This window comes from Salvelinus alpinus, chromosome 36 (assembly GCF_045679555.1).
Source record: "Salvelinus alpinus chromosome 36, SLU_Salpinus.1, whole genome shotgun sequence".
NCBI lineage: Eukaryota > Metazoa > Chordata > Actinopteri > Salmoniformes > Salmonidae > Salvelinus > Salvelinus alpinus.
This window is the reverse complement of record NC_092121.1, coordinates 6,290,062-6,308,753: the sequence shown is the minus strand read 5'-3', so window position 1 is coordinate 6,308,753 and position 18,692 is coordinate 6,290,062. Positions and strand designations below refer to the sequence as shown.

Here is an 18,692-nt window from a genome sequence, read left to right as displayed (position 1 = left end):
CCAAATCTATTCATTTTTTAAAAAGGTTGATTACTTCTACTTGCCAATAGCATTCATCTGATGATAAGAAAATGTGTAATAATTTTTTTTGCTCAAATACAATGGGGGTCCCTGGTATGCTGGGGGGGGGGGCATCCTCCAAGCTCTTCCAGCCCCTACCTCTCATGCAGGCATCTTCCAGTACAGTACAGCCAGTGGAGGAGTTCTGACCACACTGAAGGTTATACTTAACAAACCCAGCCACAGGCGAACTCCATTTTTAGGGATATTAATGCCCTGTGTGTGTGTGCGTGTGTGTGTGTGTGTGTGTGTGTGTGTGTGTGTGTGTGTGTGTGTGTGTGTGTGTGTGTGTGTGTGTGTGTGTGTGTGTGTCTGTGTGTCTGTGTGTCTGTGCGTGTGTGTCTGTGCGTGTGTGTGTGTGTGTGTGTGTGTGATCATATCTGTCTCATTCTCTGCTCTCCATCTGCCTACTACTTCTCCATCTTTTGTTTCTGCTTTACATCTCTCTCTCTGCCTTCATTTTTATCCCTCAAAGTACGTTTTCTCTCTCTCTCTCTCTCTCTCTCTCTCTCTCTCTCTCTCTCTCTCTCTCTCTCTCTCTCTCTCTCTCTCTCTCTCTCTCTCTCTCTCTCTCTCTCTCTCTCTCTCTCTCTCTCTCTCTCTCTCTCTCTCTCTCTCTCTCTCTCTCTCTCTCTCTCTCTCTCTCTCTCTCTCTCAATTCAATTCAATTCAATTCAAAGGGCTTTATTGGCATGGGAACCATATGTTTACATTGCCAAAACAAGTGAAATAGATAACAAACAAAAGTGAAATAAACAATCAGAAATGAACAGTAAACATTACACTCACATTTTCAAAAGAATAGAGACATTTAAAATGTTATAATGGCTATGTACAGTGTTGTAACAATGTGCAAGTAGGGAAATTAAATCCAACTGAAATATGGGTTGTATTTATAATCTCTATCTCCTCTCTCTTTCCCTTCCTCTCTCTGCTAGGTTTCAGGCTGGCTGGCTGACTCATGTATCCCATGTCCCCCTGGGGGACACACCCACCTCCTTGTATCCCACCAATATCCACATTCAGCCAATCAGCTCTCTCTGAGCTCCCCACTCAGCCAATCATCTTCTGCTATGTGTCTCACCCCAGTAGTGCCATGGTCCCTGTAATCGCTGTATATGTGTCAATGCGTGCGTGTGGTGGTGTGCGTGTCGGAATATGTGTCATTGTTTGTATGAGTAGGGGGGGAATCCGGGTCGGGTGGATGTGTCTGTGAGACTATGGATCAGTCTGAGGTTGGCCCAGGTTAGAACTCACATGGTCTCACATGGTTAGCTATAACATCATGAGGTCACACACACACACACACACACACACACACACACACACACACACACACACACACACACACACACACACACACACACACACACACACACACACACACACACACACACACACACACACACACACACACACACACACACACACACACACACACACGTAGAATGCATCCATAATGTGCTGTCTGCGTTCCTGTGGGGGAGGTCGAGGGTCAGGTGGGTCTGATTTGTTTGTTTCCCGTCTGCTGGAGAGATGGGGCGTGTTGTGTCAGTCAGACAGTCATGCAGTCAGACAGGGCCAGGCAGGGAGGGACCACCCTGCTCCTCTCAGCTGTGTAGAGGGGGGGGGGGGGAGACCTCCGCTATTGTTTCCCCCAACTCCACCTGCCACTGGCCTCCTACGACTCTTTCCTCCTCACAACAGGTGTGACCTCACCCCTGATCTCCCGTCAGAGCACCCTGTCCCAGCCCTAGCCATAACCATTCGAAGGGGGACCTAAAACTGACTGTAGACCAGTGCTTACATCCTGTACATTACCTCACACCTTCAGACTAACACCATCTTTTCCAAGCACATCCATCCCCTGCACTGAAAGCCCTATGATGACACAGCCATCCTACTACAGTAGAACTAACTGTGCGTGGGTTTCCACTCTGTTCTCACTTCCCCGTGGCCCCGTCCCGTTCGTACACATCTGCCATTGAGCTGCGTGGTATGTCTGCCCTCTAGTGGTCAGAGATGTGTAACTGCGCCCTGCGGACTCTCAGCCTTTGGCCTCTGTGTGTCGTGGATTTGCAGGAGATTAGAGTTAAAATTAACCAGCTTAAAAGAGACCGGTCCTTTTTTATCCATCCACTGCTTTTCATAGGATCCACTGCTGGGAGTAATGGTCGTCTGTCTAGACTGTTCTGCTATCTAATGTTTTCTGGACTGATGGGCGGAGTCCACCAGTCAGCCAGCATCTCTCGTTCTCTCTCCCTCTCGTTTTCACTGTGCTTACTATATGTGTCTCTAGCTACACACAGGGAGTTATAGTGACAGTGGAAGGTTGTGTAGAGAGAGAGAGAGAGAGAGAGAGTGTGTGTGTGTGTGTGTGTGTGTGTGTGTGTGTGTGTGTGTGTGTGTGTGTGTGTGTGTGTGTGTGTGTGTGTGTGTGTGTGTGTGTGTGTGTGTGTGTGTGTGTGTGTGTGTGTGTGTGTGTGTGTGTGTGTGTGGTCGATGGCCATTCCCTGAGAAAGCCACATCCTGTGGAGTCTACTCAGATTTCTGTTTGTCTGTGTGTGTTTGATGGATTCCTCTGGGCTGGCCATGACTCTGACCTGGAAACATAGACCTAGAGGGAAAACACACACACACACACGAACGAACACACACACACACACACACACACACACACACACACACACACACACACACACACACACACACACACACACACACACACGCACACACACACTATACTGCACACCCTCATAGCCACCTTGTCCTCGGTGACCCTAGTTACTTCTTGCTAAGCTCTTGTCTCATTGTCTGTGTTTACTGAAAACATCCCCCTGTTTTGTCTGCGTAGTCATTTGTTTGGTCTCTCACACTGATCTCTCACTGACACAGAACGTCTCACTCTCTCTCTAAAACACAGACAGACAGACAGACAGGCAGGCAGGCAGGCAGGCAGGCAGGCACACACGCACACACAGACACTGTTGGTGTCTCTCTGTATCTCTCCAGTGGTGGAAAAAGTACCCAATTGTCATACTTGAGTAAAATAAAGTTACTTAAGTAAAAGTGAAAGTCACCCAGTAAAATACTACTAAAAGTGTTTGGTTTTAAGTATACTTAAGAACCAAAAGTACATTTTATTGCTAAAATATACTAAAGTATCAAAAGTAAAAGTATAAATCATTTCAAATTCCTTATATTAAGCAAAGTGGACGGCACCATGTTGTGTGTTTAGTGAGTCAACCAGAACATAGCCAGTAGGGATGACCATGTGTTCTCTTGATAAGTGTGTGAATTTCCCAATTTTCCTGTCCTGCTAAGCATTCACAATGTAACAAGTACTTTGGGTTGTCAGGGAAAATGTATGGAGTAAAAAGTACAATATTTTCTTTAGGAATGTAGGGAAGTAAAAGTTGTCAAAAATAGAAATACCCCCCAAAACGACTTAAGTAGTACTTTTAAAGTAGTTTTACTTAAGTACTTTACACCACTGCATCTCTCTGATATAGATCCTGCCTGATGTCTTGCTTAGCTAGCTGTGTGTATGAGGGTTGTTTTGGCTGGTGGTTCTCAATCAGTCTGTGCAGAATGGGAGTGGACTGTGTCTCCATCAGGCTGTGTCTCCATCAGGCTGTGTTTCCATCAGGCTGTGTCTCCATCAGGCTGTGTCTCCATCAGGCTGTGTCTCCATCAGGCTGTGTCTCCATCAGGCTGTGTCTCCATCAGGCTGTCTTAGTTAATCTGCTGGCCGGTGGTGTCAGCGTCACTATGAAGGGGATTATCTACCAACTAATCTGTCTGTGAGCAGAGCTGCAGATCAACCGACCCGCACACTCTCTCTCTCTCTCTCTCTCTCTCTCTCTCTCTCTCTCTCTCTCTCTCTCTCTCTCTCTCTCTCTCTCTCTTTCTGTCTCTGTCTCTGTCTCTGTCTCTCTCTCTCTCTCTCTCCCCCTCTCTCTCTCTCTCTCCCCCTCTCTCTCCCTACTCTCTGGCTCGGTGGTGCGCATGGCAGGGAGGGCGAGGGGCCGGGGCGGCGGTATGGTAGGGTGGGGGCAAGAGGCGAGCAGTATGGCGTCTCTCCAGAGATTAGCGGCGTGCGCCGTTTGAATCTCACACTCTTTGATCTCAGGACTTCAAGGGCTTTAGGGGCGGATGAGAGGTTACGATGACGTTGAGCCACAGACAGACAGGTGGACAGGTGTTCACTTTCACCCGGGATGAGGATTGTTTAGGATGTAATGTTCAGGAGCTAGTGGTGTTTAGGCCTCATCCAACCACAACGTAGTAGGCTCCGTGGCGCAGCGGTCTAAGGCACTCTATCTCAGTGCAAGAGCGGTCACTATAGTTCCCGGTGCGAATCCAGGTTGTATCACATCCGGCCGTGAGTCCCATAGGGCGGTGCACATTTGGCCCAGCGTCGTCCGGGTTTGGCCGGGGTATGCCGTCATTGTAACTAAGAATGACTTGCCTACTGACTTGCCTAGTTTAAAAAAGGTTAAATAAAAAAAATAAAAAAATGTTTACCTGTGCACGTGTATGGACATGTCTCAGCCAATCAGCAGCCAGCATGGGTCACTGGAGGCAACGATGGTATTGTGACAGTGCACGGTGTGTGACTCCTTTGTCCTCCATGTGAACTGAAACTCAACACCTTTTCTCTCCGCTCTTTGTTGCTTACTTCTCCTCCTTCTCCTCCTGTTTTTGTAAATATCGCCGCAGGTCACTAGAGGAGGAGAGACCGGGATCTTTTCCCAATTGGGCTTGTCTGTTATTGGCAAAACTCCACGGCAGAACTCAATGTGAGTCTTTCTCAACGCTGCGCTTGTGATAAGCAGATCGTTTTCCTTGATTGAACCAGGAAGGCTCATCGTAGGGTGGTGCCAGCTTATGATGTCATACACACAGTGTCCCCTATCAAGGCCCGTCCCCTTCTGAAGCTTCCATCTGGGGTCTTTTTCTGAATGGGACGTCCCCCCCCCTGAGTGATCTGGTCCCGGTGTCTCTCCGTCCGGTCCTGGGCGGGTTCTGCTTGGCGGTCTGTTAGAACCCAAACCTCCGGGTCTGACCACAACCCCTCACAGTCACAGCCTATAGGACTTTAGTCTTTATGAGAGCGTAATTACACCCCAGCAAGTGTATTTATACACGTGTGTGACTCAACGGGCCATGTGTATGTCTGTGTGTGGAAGGAGCATTCCCTTTTGTGTAGTGTGTTTGTGTATAGTACAGTTTGTACGTCTCTGCACATTTGTATTGGGTATAGCTGGTGGGTGTTTATCACAGGAGGTTGGTGGCACCTTAATTGGGGAGGACGGGTGGTAATGGCAGGAGCGAATGGTATCGAATACATCAAACACATGGTATTTCAACATACACTAGGTGAGCCTGCAAAGTCTATTTGCTGTGTGTGCCTGGAGGGCACGGTGTGTGTGTGTTTCAGAGAGTGTGTGTACTATGTGTGTGTTCAGGTGTTGTGGTCGTGTCGGTGCTTGCCCTGCTGTATGGCAGCAGGTGAAACCAGTCTAACCTCATCCGTAACAGGTCTGTGGAGAGCGTTTCTAGAGAGAGGATCATGAAGCCGTAGCTCTGTCAGACTCACCATGGTCACCTGCCTGACACTTTCACACACACTCAGGACCCCTGGATGTTTGGTGAGAACTCTGCTGTGTGTGTGTGTGTGTGTGTGTATGCTGTGTGTGTGTGTATGCTGTGTGTGTGTGTGTGTGTGTGTGTGTGTGTGTGTGTGTGTGTGTGTGTGTGTGTGTGTGTGTGTGTGTGTGTGTGTGTGTGTGTGTGTGTGTGTGTCACTGTTTGTTTTAGTGTTTGTATGTGTGAATTCATGACTTAGCGTGAGGGGGGAGGGGGGGGGGGGTCAGTGTCAAATTCATGTTCACTTGCAGCTGTTTTATTCTGGTCTGCCTGGCGGGCGACGGGGCTGCTGGAGTGAAGCGGCAGCCTGTTGCGCTCTATCTCTCTCTCTCTCTCTCTCTCTCTCTCTCGTTCTGCTCTCGCAGTTGTTCCACTGCGCCTGCTCGACTTGATCCCATGTCCTCTCGATTTTGCTGGAGAGGGCGAGAACAGGAGAGAAAAGGAGAGAGAAACCGTGTGGGTGGGTACAGTGGTGGAGAGGGGGGGCTGAGCGGCCCTTGATCCCTGTGTCTCTTTCACACATACACCAAGCGCCACTCGACTCCCTCTACGGTCACAGGGCAGGACAGAGCCACAGGGACATGCTGTTGGATATAGGCCTACCACATCATCAGCCTACAGTTGAAAAGTCCATCCGGACTTCAAGAGTGGAGCACGGTGTCGGGGGCCCGGCCCTCAGTGTTCATGTTGGATGTTGTGTGTGTGTTTTTGGCTCTCTGTCAGAAAAGTGGGTTTTGAGTGACAGATTGGAATGGATCACACGGAGCGGAGGGCAGAAAGGAGGGAACAGAGGAGTGAGAGCGTGAACGAGGGACAGAGACGGAGCGAGGGATGAATTGGTAGAAGTGAAGCCGGACAACGAGCTGGAGGCTGACAAAAGGAGGAAAGAGAGAGAGAGAGAGAGTCGGGAAGAGAGAGACAGAGGGAGGGCGGGAAAGAGAGAGAGCGAGAGAGGGAGGGAGGGAGAGAGGGAGGAGCCAGCCCTCTAGCTGTGACAGTTTGTGTGTTAGGGGGGTTGACAGACACAGTGGCTTTGTGTCCTGCTGAACACCGCTGGACAGGACACTGCTGTGCTGGGAGAGGAGAGGCACTGTCAGTTAGTCTGTCAGTCGCTTTGTCAGTCAGTCAGTCAGACCGTCTGTCTGTCTGTAGGGAAACCAGACCTCTCTGCTACCACACACACTCCGGCATACATCTGCTTTCCAGGACTTCTTTGATATCTTCTCAGGGCCCAGGACGCCCCACCACGGCGTGCACCCCCCCCAGCGTGTGTGAGTGTGTGTGCCTTGGAAAGCTCCTTTACGTCCTTGGAGGTCAGGAGTTTGAGACGGGGATATGGGACTGAAAGCAGGTATCTTTGGAGACGTGCCAGCATCGGGATGAGAGGAACGCAGAGGAGAACAGGGGACTAGACTGAACTGGTTGGAACTATTGGGATTTTTTTCTTCAGGGATGATCTTGGCCCATCTGACGAGCTACTCAGCCCTCTTGGCTTCTGCTTTCACTGCTTGTTTTATCCCCATGGATTGGTGCTGACAGTAGGACCAGAGAGGATGCATGTGTTACTCTGACACCTGTGTCGTTTACTGGAAAATAGCGTGTTTGTGCGATAGTGTCAAGACTTTGCTCCCTCGTGTGTGTGTGTGGCCCATGTTGGCTTCAGGTCGGCCCGTGTCGGGTAATCTCTGCGCCCCAATGCCCGCGGCTATGCCCCCCTACCCTGCTCCACCAGCTGAGTCAAAGTGGTGCTTCCAGAATCCCGTAGGGGTGGACTGTAGTGCCGCCGAGCCTCGCTGCATCTGGTTGGCAGTGCTGCGTGGTGCCCCCTTGCCCTCACCTTTGCCCCCCACCATGAGGCCAGTCCCGGTCGGCAATGGGCACGGCTGCACCAGCAGGGCCCTGCAACGTTCTCACCAGCCCAGGGTAAGGACTGTGCCCAGTGCCCACCACACCTGTGGGCAGGGGGTCTGTAAGGTGGAGGTTTGTGGGTCTACCTCAGAATCTCAGCCCATAGAGTTATGTAGAACTGGTGTTTTGCTAATTGCGCAGTGTGTTTGTGTGTTTGTGTGATTGTGTGATTGTGTGTTTGTGTGTCAGCGAGAGAGAGCTTCTCTCTTCTCTGTTTTCTCTATGTCTGTCACAGGAGGTTGGTGGCACCGTAATTGGGGAGGACGGGCTTGTGGCAACAGCTGGAACGGAATGAGTGGTTTCCATGTGTTTGATGCCATTCCATTTGCTCCGTTCCAGACCTTATTAAGAGCCGTCCTCCCCCCAGCAGCCGCCACTGGTGTCTGTGGCAGTGTGATGCTGAATGTGAGCGACAATAATGCGGTAATCATTAAGCATCAGCTATAGTTGTGTTGTCCTCTTTAGACGGTTGTGCCAGATTGACTGTTTCCTCCTGGAGGGGTGGTACTAATTAATGAGTTAAGGCAGATGAAGGGGCTTGTTATGTGGCAGTTAGAGGGGGGGGGGGGGGGGCAATGCGCCCTCCAGGCCTGCAGAATTCAGGGCATCTCTCATCCATCTGCACTCATCTAGTGTGTGTGTGTGTGTGTGTGTGTGTGTGTGTGTGTGTGTGTGTGTGTGTGTGTGTGTGTGTGTGTGTGTGTGTGTGTGTGTGTGCGCGTTGAAGCGCAGTGTGTGTTTGCTCTCTCTCTCAGACACACAGTTGAGAGATGGCGGCTTGGGGAATGTGGGCAGGCAGGGGAAAGAGCAGCCAGGCTATAGTATACGGACACAGCTGGCGTAAACACACTGTCTGTGTACGGTAATGGCCTCTCGCAATACTGTGTACAGCATCAGTCCTGGAATCTCAGCCATCTCCCTCTGTAATTGTGTTGACCAGGATAGTAACACCAGTGCAACAGTATGTGGCTAAGGCCAGTTAAATGCCACAGCGATGATGTCATTCTGATGTTGCTCTAATGGCCAGGTTGGTGAGGCCTTAACGCACAGCACTCTCAGTATCTCTCTCTGATGGGAGTGGACACATTTTGATACAGCCAGTAGCCTGATAGACTTTACTGTTGCCTGTATGCCACTGAGTGTCGGGTTTAAGGAGAGTTTGGGTTATTATGGTTAGGATCTGTGGATGTATATGCTGAACAGAAATATAAACACAGCATGCAACAATTTCAACGATTTCAACGATTTCACTGAGTTACAGTTCACTTGGCAGCCAGGCCCAGCCAATCAGAATGTGTTTTCCCCCACAAAATGGCTTCATTACAGACATGGGACGAACACTTGACATGTTGCGTTTCCTATTTTTGCTCAGTGTAGATTAAAAGCTCAGGTTAGACAATTGCATTGGTTGGTTCGACAAACAATGAGAAGATACTTATACAGATAGTTAAGTTGTGCTAGCCTAGGCCTCTCCAGTCCTACCTATTTCCCCCTGGGGTGTAGGTTAGAGACTGTTTTTGGGAGGATGGTGGGGGGGGTGGTATGTATTACTGGAGATTCATATTCAGCGGAGTTGCTCAAGGAGAAAACCCTGTTTAACTGATGTGACATCAACTGACTTGATCTGACAGAGGGCTCAGACAGGTTCTTGAGCAAACACACACACACACACAGAGACGTTCTTTTTTGAAGCTGTGCTTCAGGTATGCTGAATGACTGTTTATCCTCTGTTGTGAAATACTGTTTGTGCTTAAGAGGCTGTCATGGTGCGGCCGGCCTTTCGTCTGTACCGGCACACAGTCAGACGTTGGCTGTCATGCTAGTTTGATGTATTCCGGCTTGGAGAGGAGCCGGAGGAGAGACAACGATAGTGGGAGGGCCTTTGATATGCAGTAGATGATGTGGCCGGGCCCCTGGGTTTTTCCTGACTACCTGATCTGACCAGGAAGAACTATTGACCCTTAAAGTAGCAGTACTTAATCACTTCAGTGTGTGTCCCTTTCTCTTCTCCCGTCCCCCATCCACCCATCCGTCCAGCTCTCAGACCAGTGCTACTGAGCGAACAGTGGGTCTCTGGATTAAAAGCGTGTCAGCGTTTGTAACCTCTGTAAAGCTCCACTTTTCAAACGGGATGCAGCGCTCAGCTGTTTGAAAGACCATTGTTCCCCCAGTGTGTGTGTGTGTGTGTGTGTGTGTGTGTGTGTGTGTGTGTGTGTGTGTGTGTGTGTGTGTGTGTGTGTGTGTGTGTGTGTGTGTGTGTGTGTGTGTGTGTGTGTGTGTGTGTGTGTGTGTGTGTGTGTGTGTGTGTGTGTGTGTGTGTGTGTGTGTGTGTGATAGAGAGGTCTGTCAGGCATTCCTTTCCTTCACCATCAATTTCAATCAGTCTGAACTAATATATAGCTTAATAATCACTTCATAACTGTATCATCTTGAGGCTGGTGATGTAGTGGTTCATACGAACATGGCTCACATTAACACCATCATCCCAGAAACCCTAGACCCACTCCAGTTTGCATACCGCACCAACAGATCCACAGATGATGCAATCTCTATTGCACTCCACACTGCCCTTTCCCACCTGGACAAAAGGAACATCTATGTGAGAATGCTGTTCATTGACTACAGCTCAGCGTTCAACACCATAGTGCACTCAGAGCTCATCAATAAGCTAAGGACCCTGGGACTAAACACCTCCCTCTGCAACTGGATCCTGGACTTCTTGACGGGCCGCCCCCCAGGTGGTAAGGGTAGGTAACAACATATCCGCCACGTTGATCCTCAACACGGGGGCCCCTCAGGGGTGCGTGCCCAGTCCCCTCCTGTACTCCCGGTTCACTCATGACTGCAAGGCCAGGCACAACTCCAAAATCATCATTGAGTTTGCCAATGACACAACAGTGGTAGGCCTGATCACCGACAAGGACGAGACAGCCTATAGGGAGGAGGTCAGAGACCTGGCAGTGTGGTGCCAGGACAACAACTTCTCCCTCAACGTGATCAAGACAAAGGAGATGATTGTGGACTGCAGGAAAAAGAGGACCGAGCACACCCTCATTTCTCATCAATGGGGCTGTAGTGGAGCAGGTTGAGAGCTTAAAGTTCTTTGGTGTCCACATCACCAACCAACTAACATGGTCCAAGCACACCAAGACAGTCGTGAAGAGGGCACGACAAAACCTATTCCCCCTCAGGAGACTGAAAAGATTTGGCATGGGTTCTCAGATCCTCAAAAGGTTCTACAGCTGCACCATTGAGAGCATCCTGACTGGTTGCATCACTGCCTGGTATGGCAACTGCTCGGCCTCCGACCACAAGGCACTACAGAGGGTAATGTGAACGGCCCAGTACATCACTGGGGCCAAGCTTCCTGCCATCCAGGACCTCTATACCAGGCGGTGTCAGAGGAAGGCCCTAAAAATTGTCAAAGGCTCCAGCCACCCATGTTCTGCCTGCGGCTATGGCACCCTGACCTGTTCACCGGACGCGCTACCTGTCCCAGACCTGCTGTTTTCAACTCTCTAGAGACAGCAGGAGCGGTAGAGATACTCTTAATGATCGGCTATGAAACGCCAACTGATATTTACTCCTGAGGTGCTGACTTGCTGCACCCTCGACAACTACTGTGATTATTATTATTTGACCATGCTGGTCATCTATGAACATTCAAACATCTTGGCCATGTTCTGTTATAATCTCCACCCAGCACAGCCAGAAGAGGACTGGCCACCCCTCATAGCCTGGTTCCTCTCTAGGTTTCTTCCTAGGTTTTGGCCTTTCTAGGGAGTTTTTCCTAGCCACCGTGCTTCTACACCTGTATTGCTTGCTGTTTGGGGTTTTAGGCTGGGTTTCTGTACAGCACTTTTTATATCAGCTGATGTAAGAAGGGCTATATAAATCAATTTGATGATAGACTATTCTCTCTGCTACCGCACGGCAAGCGGTACCGGAGTGCCAAGTCTAGGTCCAAGAGGCTTCTAAACAGCTTCTACCCCCAAGCCATAAGACTCCTGAACATCTAATCACATGGCTACCCAGACCATTTACACCCCCCCTCCCCCTCCCCCTCTTTTACACCGCTACTCTCTGTTGTCATCATCTATGCATAGTCACTTTAATAACTCTGCCTACATGTACATATTACCTCAACTAATCGGTGCCCCCGCACATTGACTCTGTACCGGTACCCCCCTGTATATAGTCTCGCTATTGTTCTTTCACTGCTGCTCTTTAATGACTTGTTACTTTTATTTCTTATTCTTATCCGTATTTTTTTTAAACTGCATTGTTGTTTAGGGGCTCGTAAGTTAGCATTTCACTGTAAGGTCTACACCTGTTGTATTCGGCGCATGTGACTAATAAAGTTTGATCTGATGTAGTGGAGAGATGGACACCTGTCTGCTGCCCACCACAATAGAAAACAATGTGGATGTGGTTATATAGACTAATAGGAATGATGGGAAATATTGTGTATGGTTTCCTATGTGGCATTTTAATAGGAGTTTTCATTATGGTGCATGTAGATGTGATAATTAGCCTAATTAATGGCATGTGGCTGGGCTCCACATTTGCGTAATTTGCATATCATGATTAGCCTATTCATGTGAGCTTGTCCTAGATATAACTACTATATAACTACTGCTGTACACACATTTTGTGTTCGTATACTGTCTTTACACACCACTATATGTACATGCATATATTATATTCTTGTCTCTGACATTGCTCATTCTGATATTTTGATTTCTTTATTTTTCTGAATGATGTGTGTATTTTTGTATTATTGCTAGGTGTCACTGCACTGTTGGCGCTAGAAACACAAGCACTTCGCTGCACCTGCGATAGCATCTGCAAATCTGTGTACACGGCCAATACACTTTGGTTTGAGATATCTCGGCAGATTTCAGAGAACTGCAGAGTGAAATTTCAGTCGTCTGAAATGCCAAATGTTCCCCTTTTGGATTGGCTAGACTAGAGAAAGGTTTCCTCATCTAGAAGGTTGGTGAGAGAGTGGCCATGGAAAGGAGAGTTCAGACTAGACTATCAGGTGTAGCCTAAATACAGTCTGGTTTTACATAAGCTGAGAGACAGATGTAAGTTTAACCAATGATGTTAGATCTCATGTCTGGAGTGTAACCTAGAGTCTGGAGTGTAACCTAGAGTCTGGAGTGTAACCTAGAGTCTAGATTGTAACCTAGAGTCTGGAGTGTAACCTAGAGTCTGGAGTGTAACCTAGAGTCTGGAATGTAACCTAGAGTCTGGAGTGTAACCTAGAGTCTGGAATGTAACCTAGAGTCTGGAATGTAACCTAGAGTCTGGAGTGTAACCTAGAGTCTGGAATGTAACCTAGAGTCTGGAGTGTAACCTAGAGTCTGGAGTGTAACCTAGAGTCTGGAATGTAACCTAGAGTCTGGAGTGTAACCTAGAGTCTGGAGTGTAACCTAGAGTCTGGAATGTAATCTAGAGTCTGGAGTGTAACCTAGAGTCTGGAATGTAACCTAGATTCTGGAGTGTAACCTAGAGTCTGGAGTGTAACCTAGAGTCTGGAGTGTAACCTAGAGTCTGGAATGTAACCTAGAGTCTGGAGTGTAACCTAGAGTCTGGAGTGTAACCTAGAGTCTGGAGTGTAACCTAGAGTCTGGAATGTAACCTAGAGTCTGGAGTGTAACCTAGAGTCTGGAGTGTAACCTAGAGTCTGGAGTGTAACCTAGAGTCTGGATTGTAACCTAGAGTCTGGAATGTAACCTAGAGTCTGGAATGTAACCTAGAGTCTGGAGTGTAACCTAGAGTCTGGAGTGTAACCTAGAGTCTGGAGTGTAACCTAGAGTCTGGAATGTAACCTAGAGTCTGGAGTGTAACCTAGAGTCTGGAGTGTAACCTAGAGTCTGGAATGTAACCTAGAGTCTGGAGTGTAACCTAGAGTCTGGATTGTAACCTAGAGTCTGGAATGTAACCTAGAGTCTGGAGTGTAACCTAGAGTCTGGAGTGTAACCTAGAGTCTGGAGTGTAACCTAGAGTCTGGAGTGTAACCTAGAGTCTGGAGTGTAACCTAGAGTCTGGATTGTAACCTAGAGTCTGGAATGTAACCTAGAGTCTGGAGTGTAACCTACTGTAGTTAGATGGAAACTAGTGGGGGGTGGGGGGGTTAGTGGAGAATAGCCAGCCAGTCACAGATGTCCCACACACTCAGGGACAGGCAGGCAGGCTGACAGGCAGTGGGAATCATCTCTGGCCCAGAGCTCCAGTCTCTGTGTGTTTGGAGTAATCACAGGGTTTGGTATTCCGAGTGCTGGGAGGGGCTGTGCGGTTTAAACCAGCGTGCTGGAACCTGTCTCGCACTTGGCCCAGCCTGCTCTCGCTCCATTCCTCTCCACTCGCTCCTTCCCTCTCTCGATCATTCTCTTCTTCCCTCGCTCTCCTCACCCCCCTCCTTGCCGGTCCCCGTCAGTGTGTTTCAACATGCCTCGATCCAACCGCTCCCTCTGTGGAATTCCCTCTGGCTAGTCTCTTTCGTTCTCTCTTCAGATCTTAAGCCTACTCTTTCATTTTCACTCTCTCTTTATTCTCCTCCCCCTGAGTTTCATGCATCTCTCATTTTAAACGTTCTCCCTTGTTATTCTCATGCCTCTCGTCTGTTTATGGGAGAATGTCTTGGGCATTGTGAAATGGTGAGAACAAGGTTACATCAGAGGCTATATGGAGAGCTGTGCGTCAAGTGGGAAAGAGGAGAGGAGGACAAAGAGAGGATGTGATGTAAAGGTCACTCCAGCTGGATCATATGGCAAGAATGTATATGTGGTGATGGTGGAAGGGAGGAGAAGGGAGAGCGGTAGAATGCAAGGAAGAACAGAGGAGAGAGGTACTCTATTGTAGACGCAAGGGATATTGAGAGAGCGCCGACCCCCTGTGGTTTTGTATATCTAGGTGATCTGTACGCCTGGTTATCCCTCCTCTACGGTACCATATTTCCTGTCCCCAGCCTGCCACTTCCTGTTGTTGAGCGGGCCGGGTGATTGGCCCTGCGAGGTCAGAGTGTGTGGAGGGAGGTGGGGGCACAGGAAGTGAAATACAGTGCCTTGCAAAAGTATTCACCCCCCTTGGCATTTTTCCTATTTTGTTGCATTGCAACCTGTAATTTAAATTGATTTTTATTTGGATTTCATGTAATAGACATACACAAAATAGTCCAAATTGGTGAAGTGAAATGAAAAAAATAACTTGTTAAAAACAATAAAAATAAAAAAATTACGGAAAAGTGGTGCGTGCATATGTATTCACCCCCTTTGCTATGAAGCCCATAAATAATATCTGGTGCAACCAATTACCTTCAGAAGTCACATAGTTAGTTAAATAAAGTCCACCTGTGTGCAATCTAAGTGTCACATGATCTGTCACATGATCTCAGTATATATATACCTGTTCTGAAAGGCCCCCGAGTCTGCAACACCACTAAGCAAGGGGCACCACCAAGCAAGTGGCACCATGAAGACCAAGGAGCTCTCCAAACAGGTCAGGGACAAAGTTGTGGAGAAGTACAGATCAGGGTTGGGTTATAAAAAAATATCTGAAACTTTGAACATCCCACGGAGCACCATTTAAATCCATTATTAAAAAATTGAAAGAATATGGCACCACAACAAACCTGCCAAGAGAGGGCCGTCCACCAAACTCACGGACCAGGCAAGGAGGGCATTAATTAGAGAGGCTACAAAGAGACCAAAGATAACCCTGAAGGAGCTGCAAAGCTCCACAGCGGAGATGGGAGTATCTGTCCATAGGACCATTTTAAGCCATACACTCCACAGAGCTGGGATTTATGGAAGAGTGGCAAGAAAAAAAAGCCATTGCCTTAAGAAAGACAATAAGAAAACACGTTTGGTGTTCGCCAAAAGGCATGTGGGAGACTCCCCAAACATATGGAAGAAGGTACTCTGGTCAGATGAGACAAAAATGTAGCTTTTTGGCCATCAAGGAAAATGCTATGTCTGGTGCAAACCAAACACCTCTCATCACCCCGAGAACACCATCCCCACAGGGAAGCATGGTGGTGGCAGCATCATGCTGTGGGTATGTTTTTCAGCGGCAGGGACTGGGAAACTGGTCAGAATTGAAGGAATGATGGATGGCGCTAAATACAGGGAAATTCTTGAGGGTAACCTGTTTCAGTCTTCAAGAAATTTGAGACTGGGACGGAGGTTCACCTTCCAGCAGGACAATGACCCTAAGCATACTGCTAAAGCAACACTCGAGTGGTTTAAGGGGAAACATTAAATATCTTGGAATGGCCTAGTCAAAGCCCAGATCTCAATCCAACTGAGAATCTGTGGTATGACTTAAAGATTGCTGTACACCAGCGTAACCCATCCAACTTAAAGGAGCTGGAGCAGTTTTGCCTTGAAGAATGGGCAAAAATCCCAGTGGCTAGATGTGCCAAGCTTATAGAGACATACCCCAAGAGACTTGCAGCTGTAATTGCTGCAAAAGGTGGCTCTACAAAGTATTGACTTTTGGGCGGTGAATAGTTATGCACGCTCAAGTTTTCTGTTTTTTTGTCTTATTTCTTGTTTGCTTCACAAAAAAATATATTTTACATCTTCAAAGTGTTAGGTATGTTGTGTAAATCAAATGATACAAACCTCCACAAAATCTATTTTAATTCCAGGTTGTAAGGCAACAAAATAAGAAAAATGCCAAGGGGGTGAATACTTTCGCAAGTCACTGTATAGGGTTTGGGTTGGGGGTTAACCCCTTACACACGTGGGATACATTGAAATGCTTTTACAGAAAAAATATGAAAAGCATATGCATAACCATGGTAGCAATTAAAAGGGAACAGTTTGGAGATTATGGGGACATTATTAGACTAAAGGTGAGAACGGTTCATCTGACACAAGACTGAATCCAGACATTACACTATTGATTTTATGTGCATTTTACATTTACTGTACTTTTTGCATTTGTTTTATGTGCATTTGTTGATAACGAAATCTGATAATACTCTGAATACATTCAGTAACATGATAAGAATATTCTTAGAGAATGTGGGGTAGGTACAATATAATATTACAAGAACAGTCAACAATACGGTGCTTTTTTTAAGCTCTCCTAGCTGTGCCGTTGAGGAACTAGAGCAAGTACACAACCCTGCATCCCCACGATCACACAATTACCATTGTTCACGCAATCCAAAAAGGGTCCATTTATAAATCCCTAAATGGAAATGTGAAGTGCACATTTGGACTCACAGGTGTTTTGTCTTGCTTGCTTTGTCTTGCTTGACGCCAAAACGGTATTTATTATAACTTTCAACCTCTCATCTTTCGAAAATACATCGGGACCTCTTCATTTACCGCACTTCCCTCATTCAGACGACAACAACATTTGCAAAAGTTGCCCAATTAGCGGGAGAGACTTCATCACGTGGCGCACTTAGCTCAGAACGTCTGTCAGTCAAAACCCTTGAAGCGATGTGAAGTGGAGACCCTGAGCTCTGATGTCATGTGTAGCTTGTTACGGTACAGCCGCTGCGTTCCAATTTAGGCGCTTATCAGTGTCCAAATCTGCCATTTTCAACCCGTATACTGGTACGAGTATAAAGTGTAGGACCAGCTGTGTGCCAGCCGTGCTCACCACTCACCTACTAGCATTAAAATATATGGACACACACACACACACACACACACACACACACACACACACACACACACACACACACACACACACACACACACACACACACACACACACACACACACACACACACACACACACACACACCCTCAGAGTGGAGAGTCAGGTACAATTATGTAACTGTACTTCTATAGAGTCAATAGGTATTTTGACCAAACAGGCTCATCTACATTTAGGAAGGATGTGTCTCCCTCCCATCCCTCTTTGGTCAAGTGGTTGTGTTTGAAATGTGGGTTGTGGCAGCAGCATCAGGGTGTTAGTTCTCACGTGTATCTGTCATGTTTGGTATTTGCCTTCTTTGGGGAAAATGAGTGGAAATCTACTCTGAATCACCCTGACCCTTTCACAGCACTCTGGTGCACTATGACCTGACCAAGGTCAATCCTGATTGGTTACAGGCATTCCTTAATTGTCTAGAGTTCCGTCCTGAGCATTCCTGAGTGTGCTCAGGACGTAACCCCCCCCCCCCTCCCCTGCTCCACACCGTCTAGACTTGGGCTCTTCCTGACAGCGGTCGGAACCCCCCAGGGCCCCCTAGTGGTTTATGGGACATTGTTGTGGTGCTGGGTGCCATGTGGGGACTGCCTGGCCCTATGGGCCAGCCGTGCTCACCTCTCCCCTACTAGCATTAAAACATATGGACACACACACACACACACACACACACACACACACACACACACACACACACACACACACACACACACACACACACACACACACACACACACACACACACACACACACACACACACACACACTCATTGTCCGCCAGTCTCCCAGGACAGAAACAGACACATTCCTATTCCTGCCTGCAGGGGAAGTCACTAATGAAGTAACCAGCAGCCCATTAAATGGTGATGTCACTCTGGGCTTTGTCTCTTGTTGCTATGGCTCCAAGTATAGCATGGATTTGTGCCAGTTCCATAAAGTTCTGAAACTTTTTCCTGGGAATACTTGGTGGAAGGAGGAACTGGTTAATTACTAATGGAGTGTTGACCGTTGGAGGGGTGACATAAGTGATTGTTTTGGGGATATGACCTGAGTCTCACGTGTTTTTATTCTCTCTCTGTTCAACAGGCAAAGGGGTGGAGAGATGGGCTCTCCTCGGCCGGCGACAACCCTCGGCCTGCGATGGGTGCTGGAGGAGAGGGGGTCGGCGTTGGCTGGCAAGGCCCCCGGACGCTACTACTCCAGAAGAACACACAGGGCTTCGGCTTCACCCTGCGCCACTTCATCGTCTACCCGCCAGAGTCTGCCCTGCACACCAGCCTCAAGGTACCACCACTGCACACAACAACAGGGGGCTTTAAAAAAGAATAATCCACTCAGATCTACAAATTCCTATGATTTACACGGTTAAATAACGCTAATATCTAAGAGCA

The 18,692-nt window shown here is 48.0% G+C and overlaps 1 protein-coding gene across 9 annotated transcripts in view; it reads left to right on the top strand.

Annotated features, from left to right (window-relative positions):
- The window catches only part of LOC139565046 (rho GTPase-activating protein 23-like), a 126,125-nt gene that overhangs the window by 70,025 nt on the left and 37,408 nt on the right, over window positions 1–18,692 (top strand). For 5 of the 9 annotated variants that reach the window (XM_071385068.1, XM_071385060.1, XM_071385063.1 and 2 more), the window contains exons 1-2: window positions 6,681–7,635; window positions 18,388–18,585. In XM_071385068.1, coding sequence (XP_071241169.1) covers window positions 7,270–7,635; window positions 18,388–18,585 — 564 coding nt within the window. In that variant the 5' untranslated portion in view covers window positions 6,681–7,269. Of the gene's footprint in view, window positions 1–5,577; window positions 5,715–6,679; window positions 7,636–18,387; window positions 18,586–18,692 lie in introns of those variants that run through there. The other 4 variants (XM_071385066.1, XM_071385064.1, XM_071385065.1 and 1 more) reach the window with 3 other exon arrangements.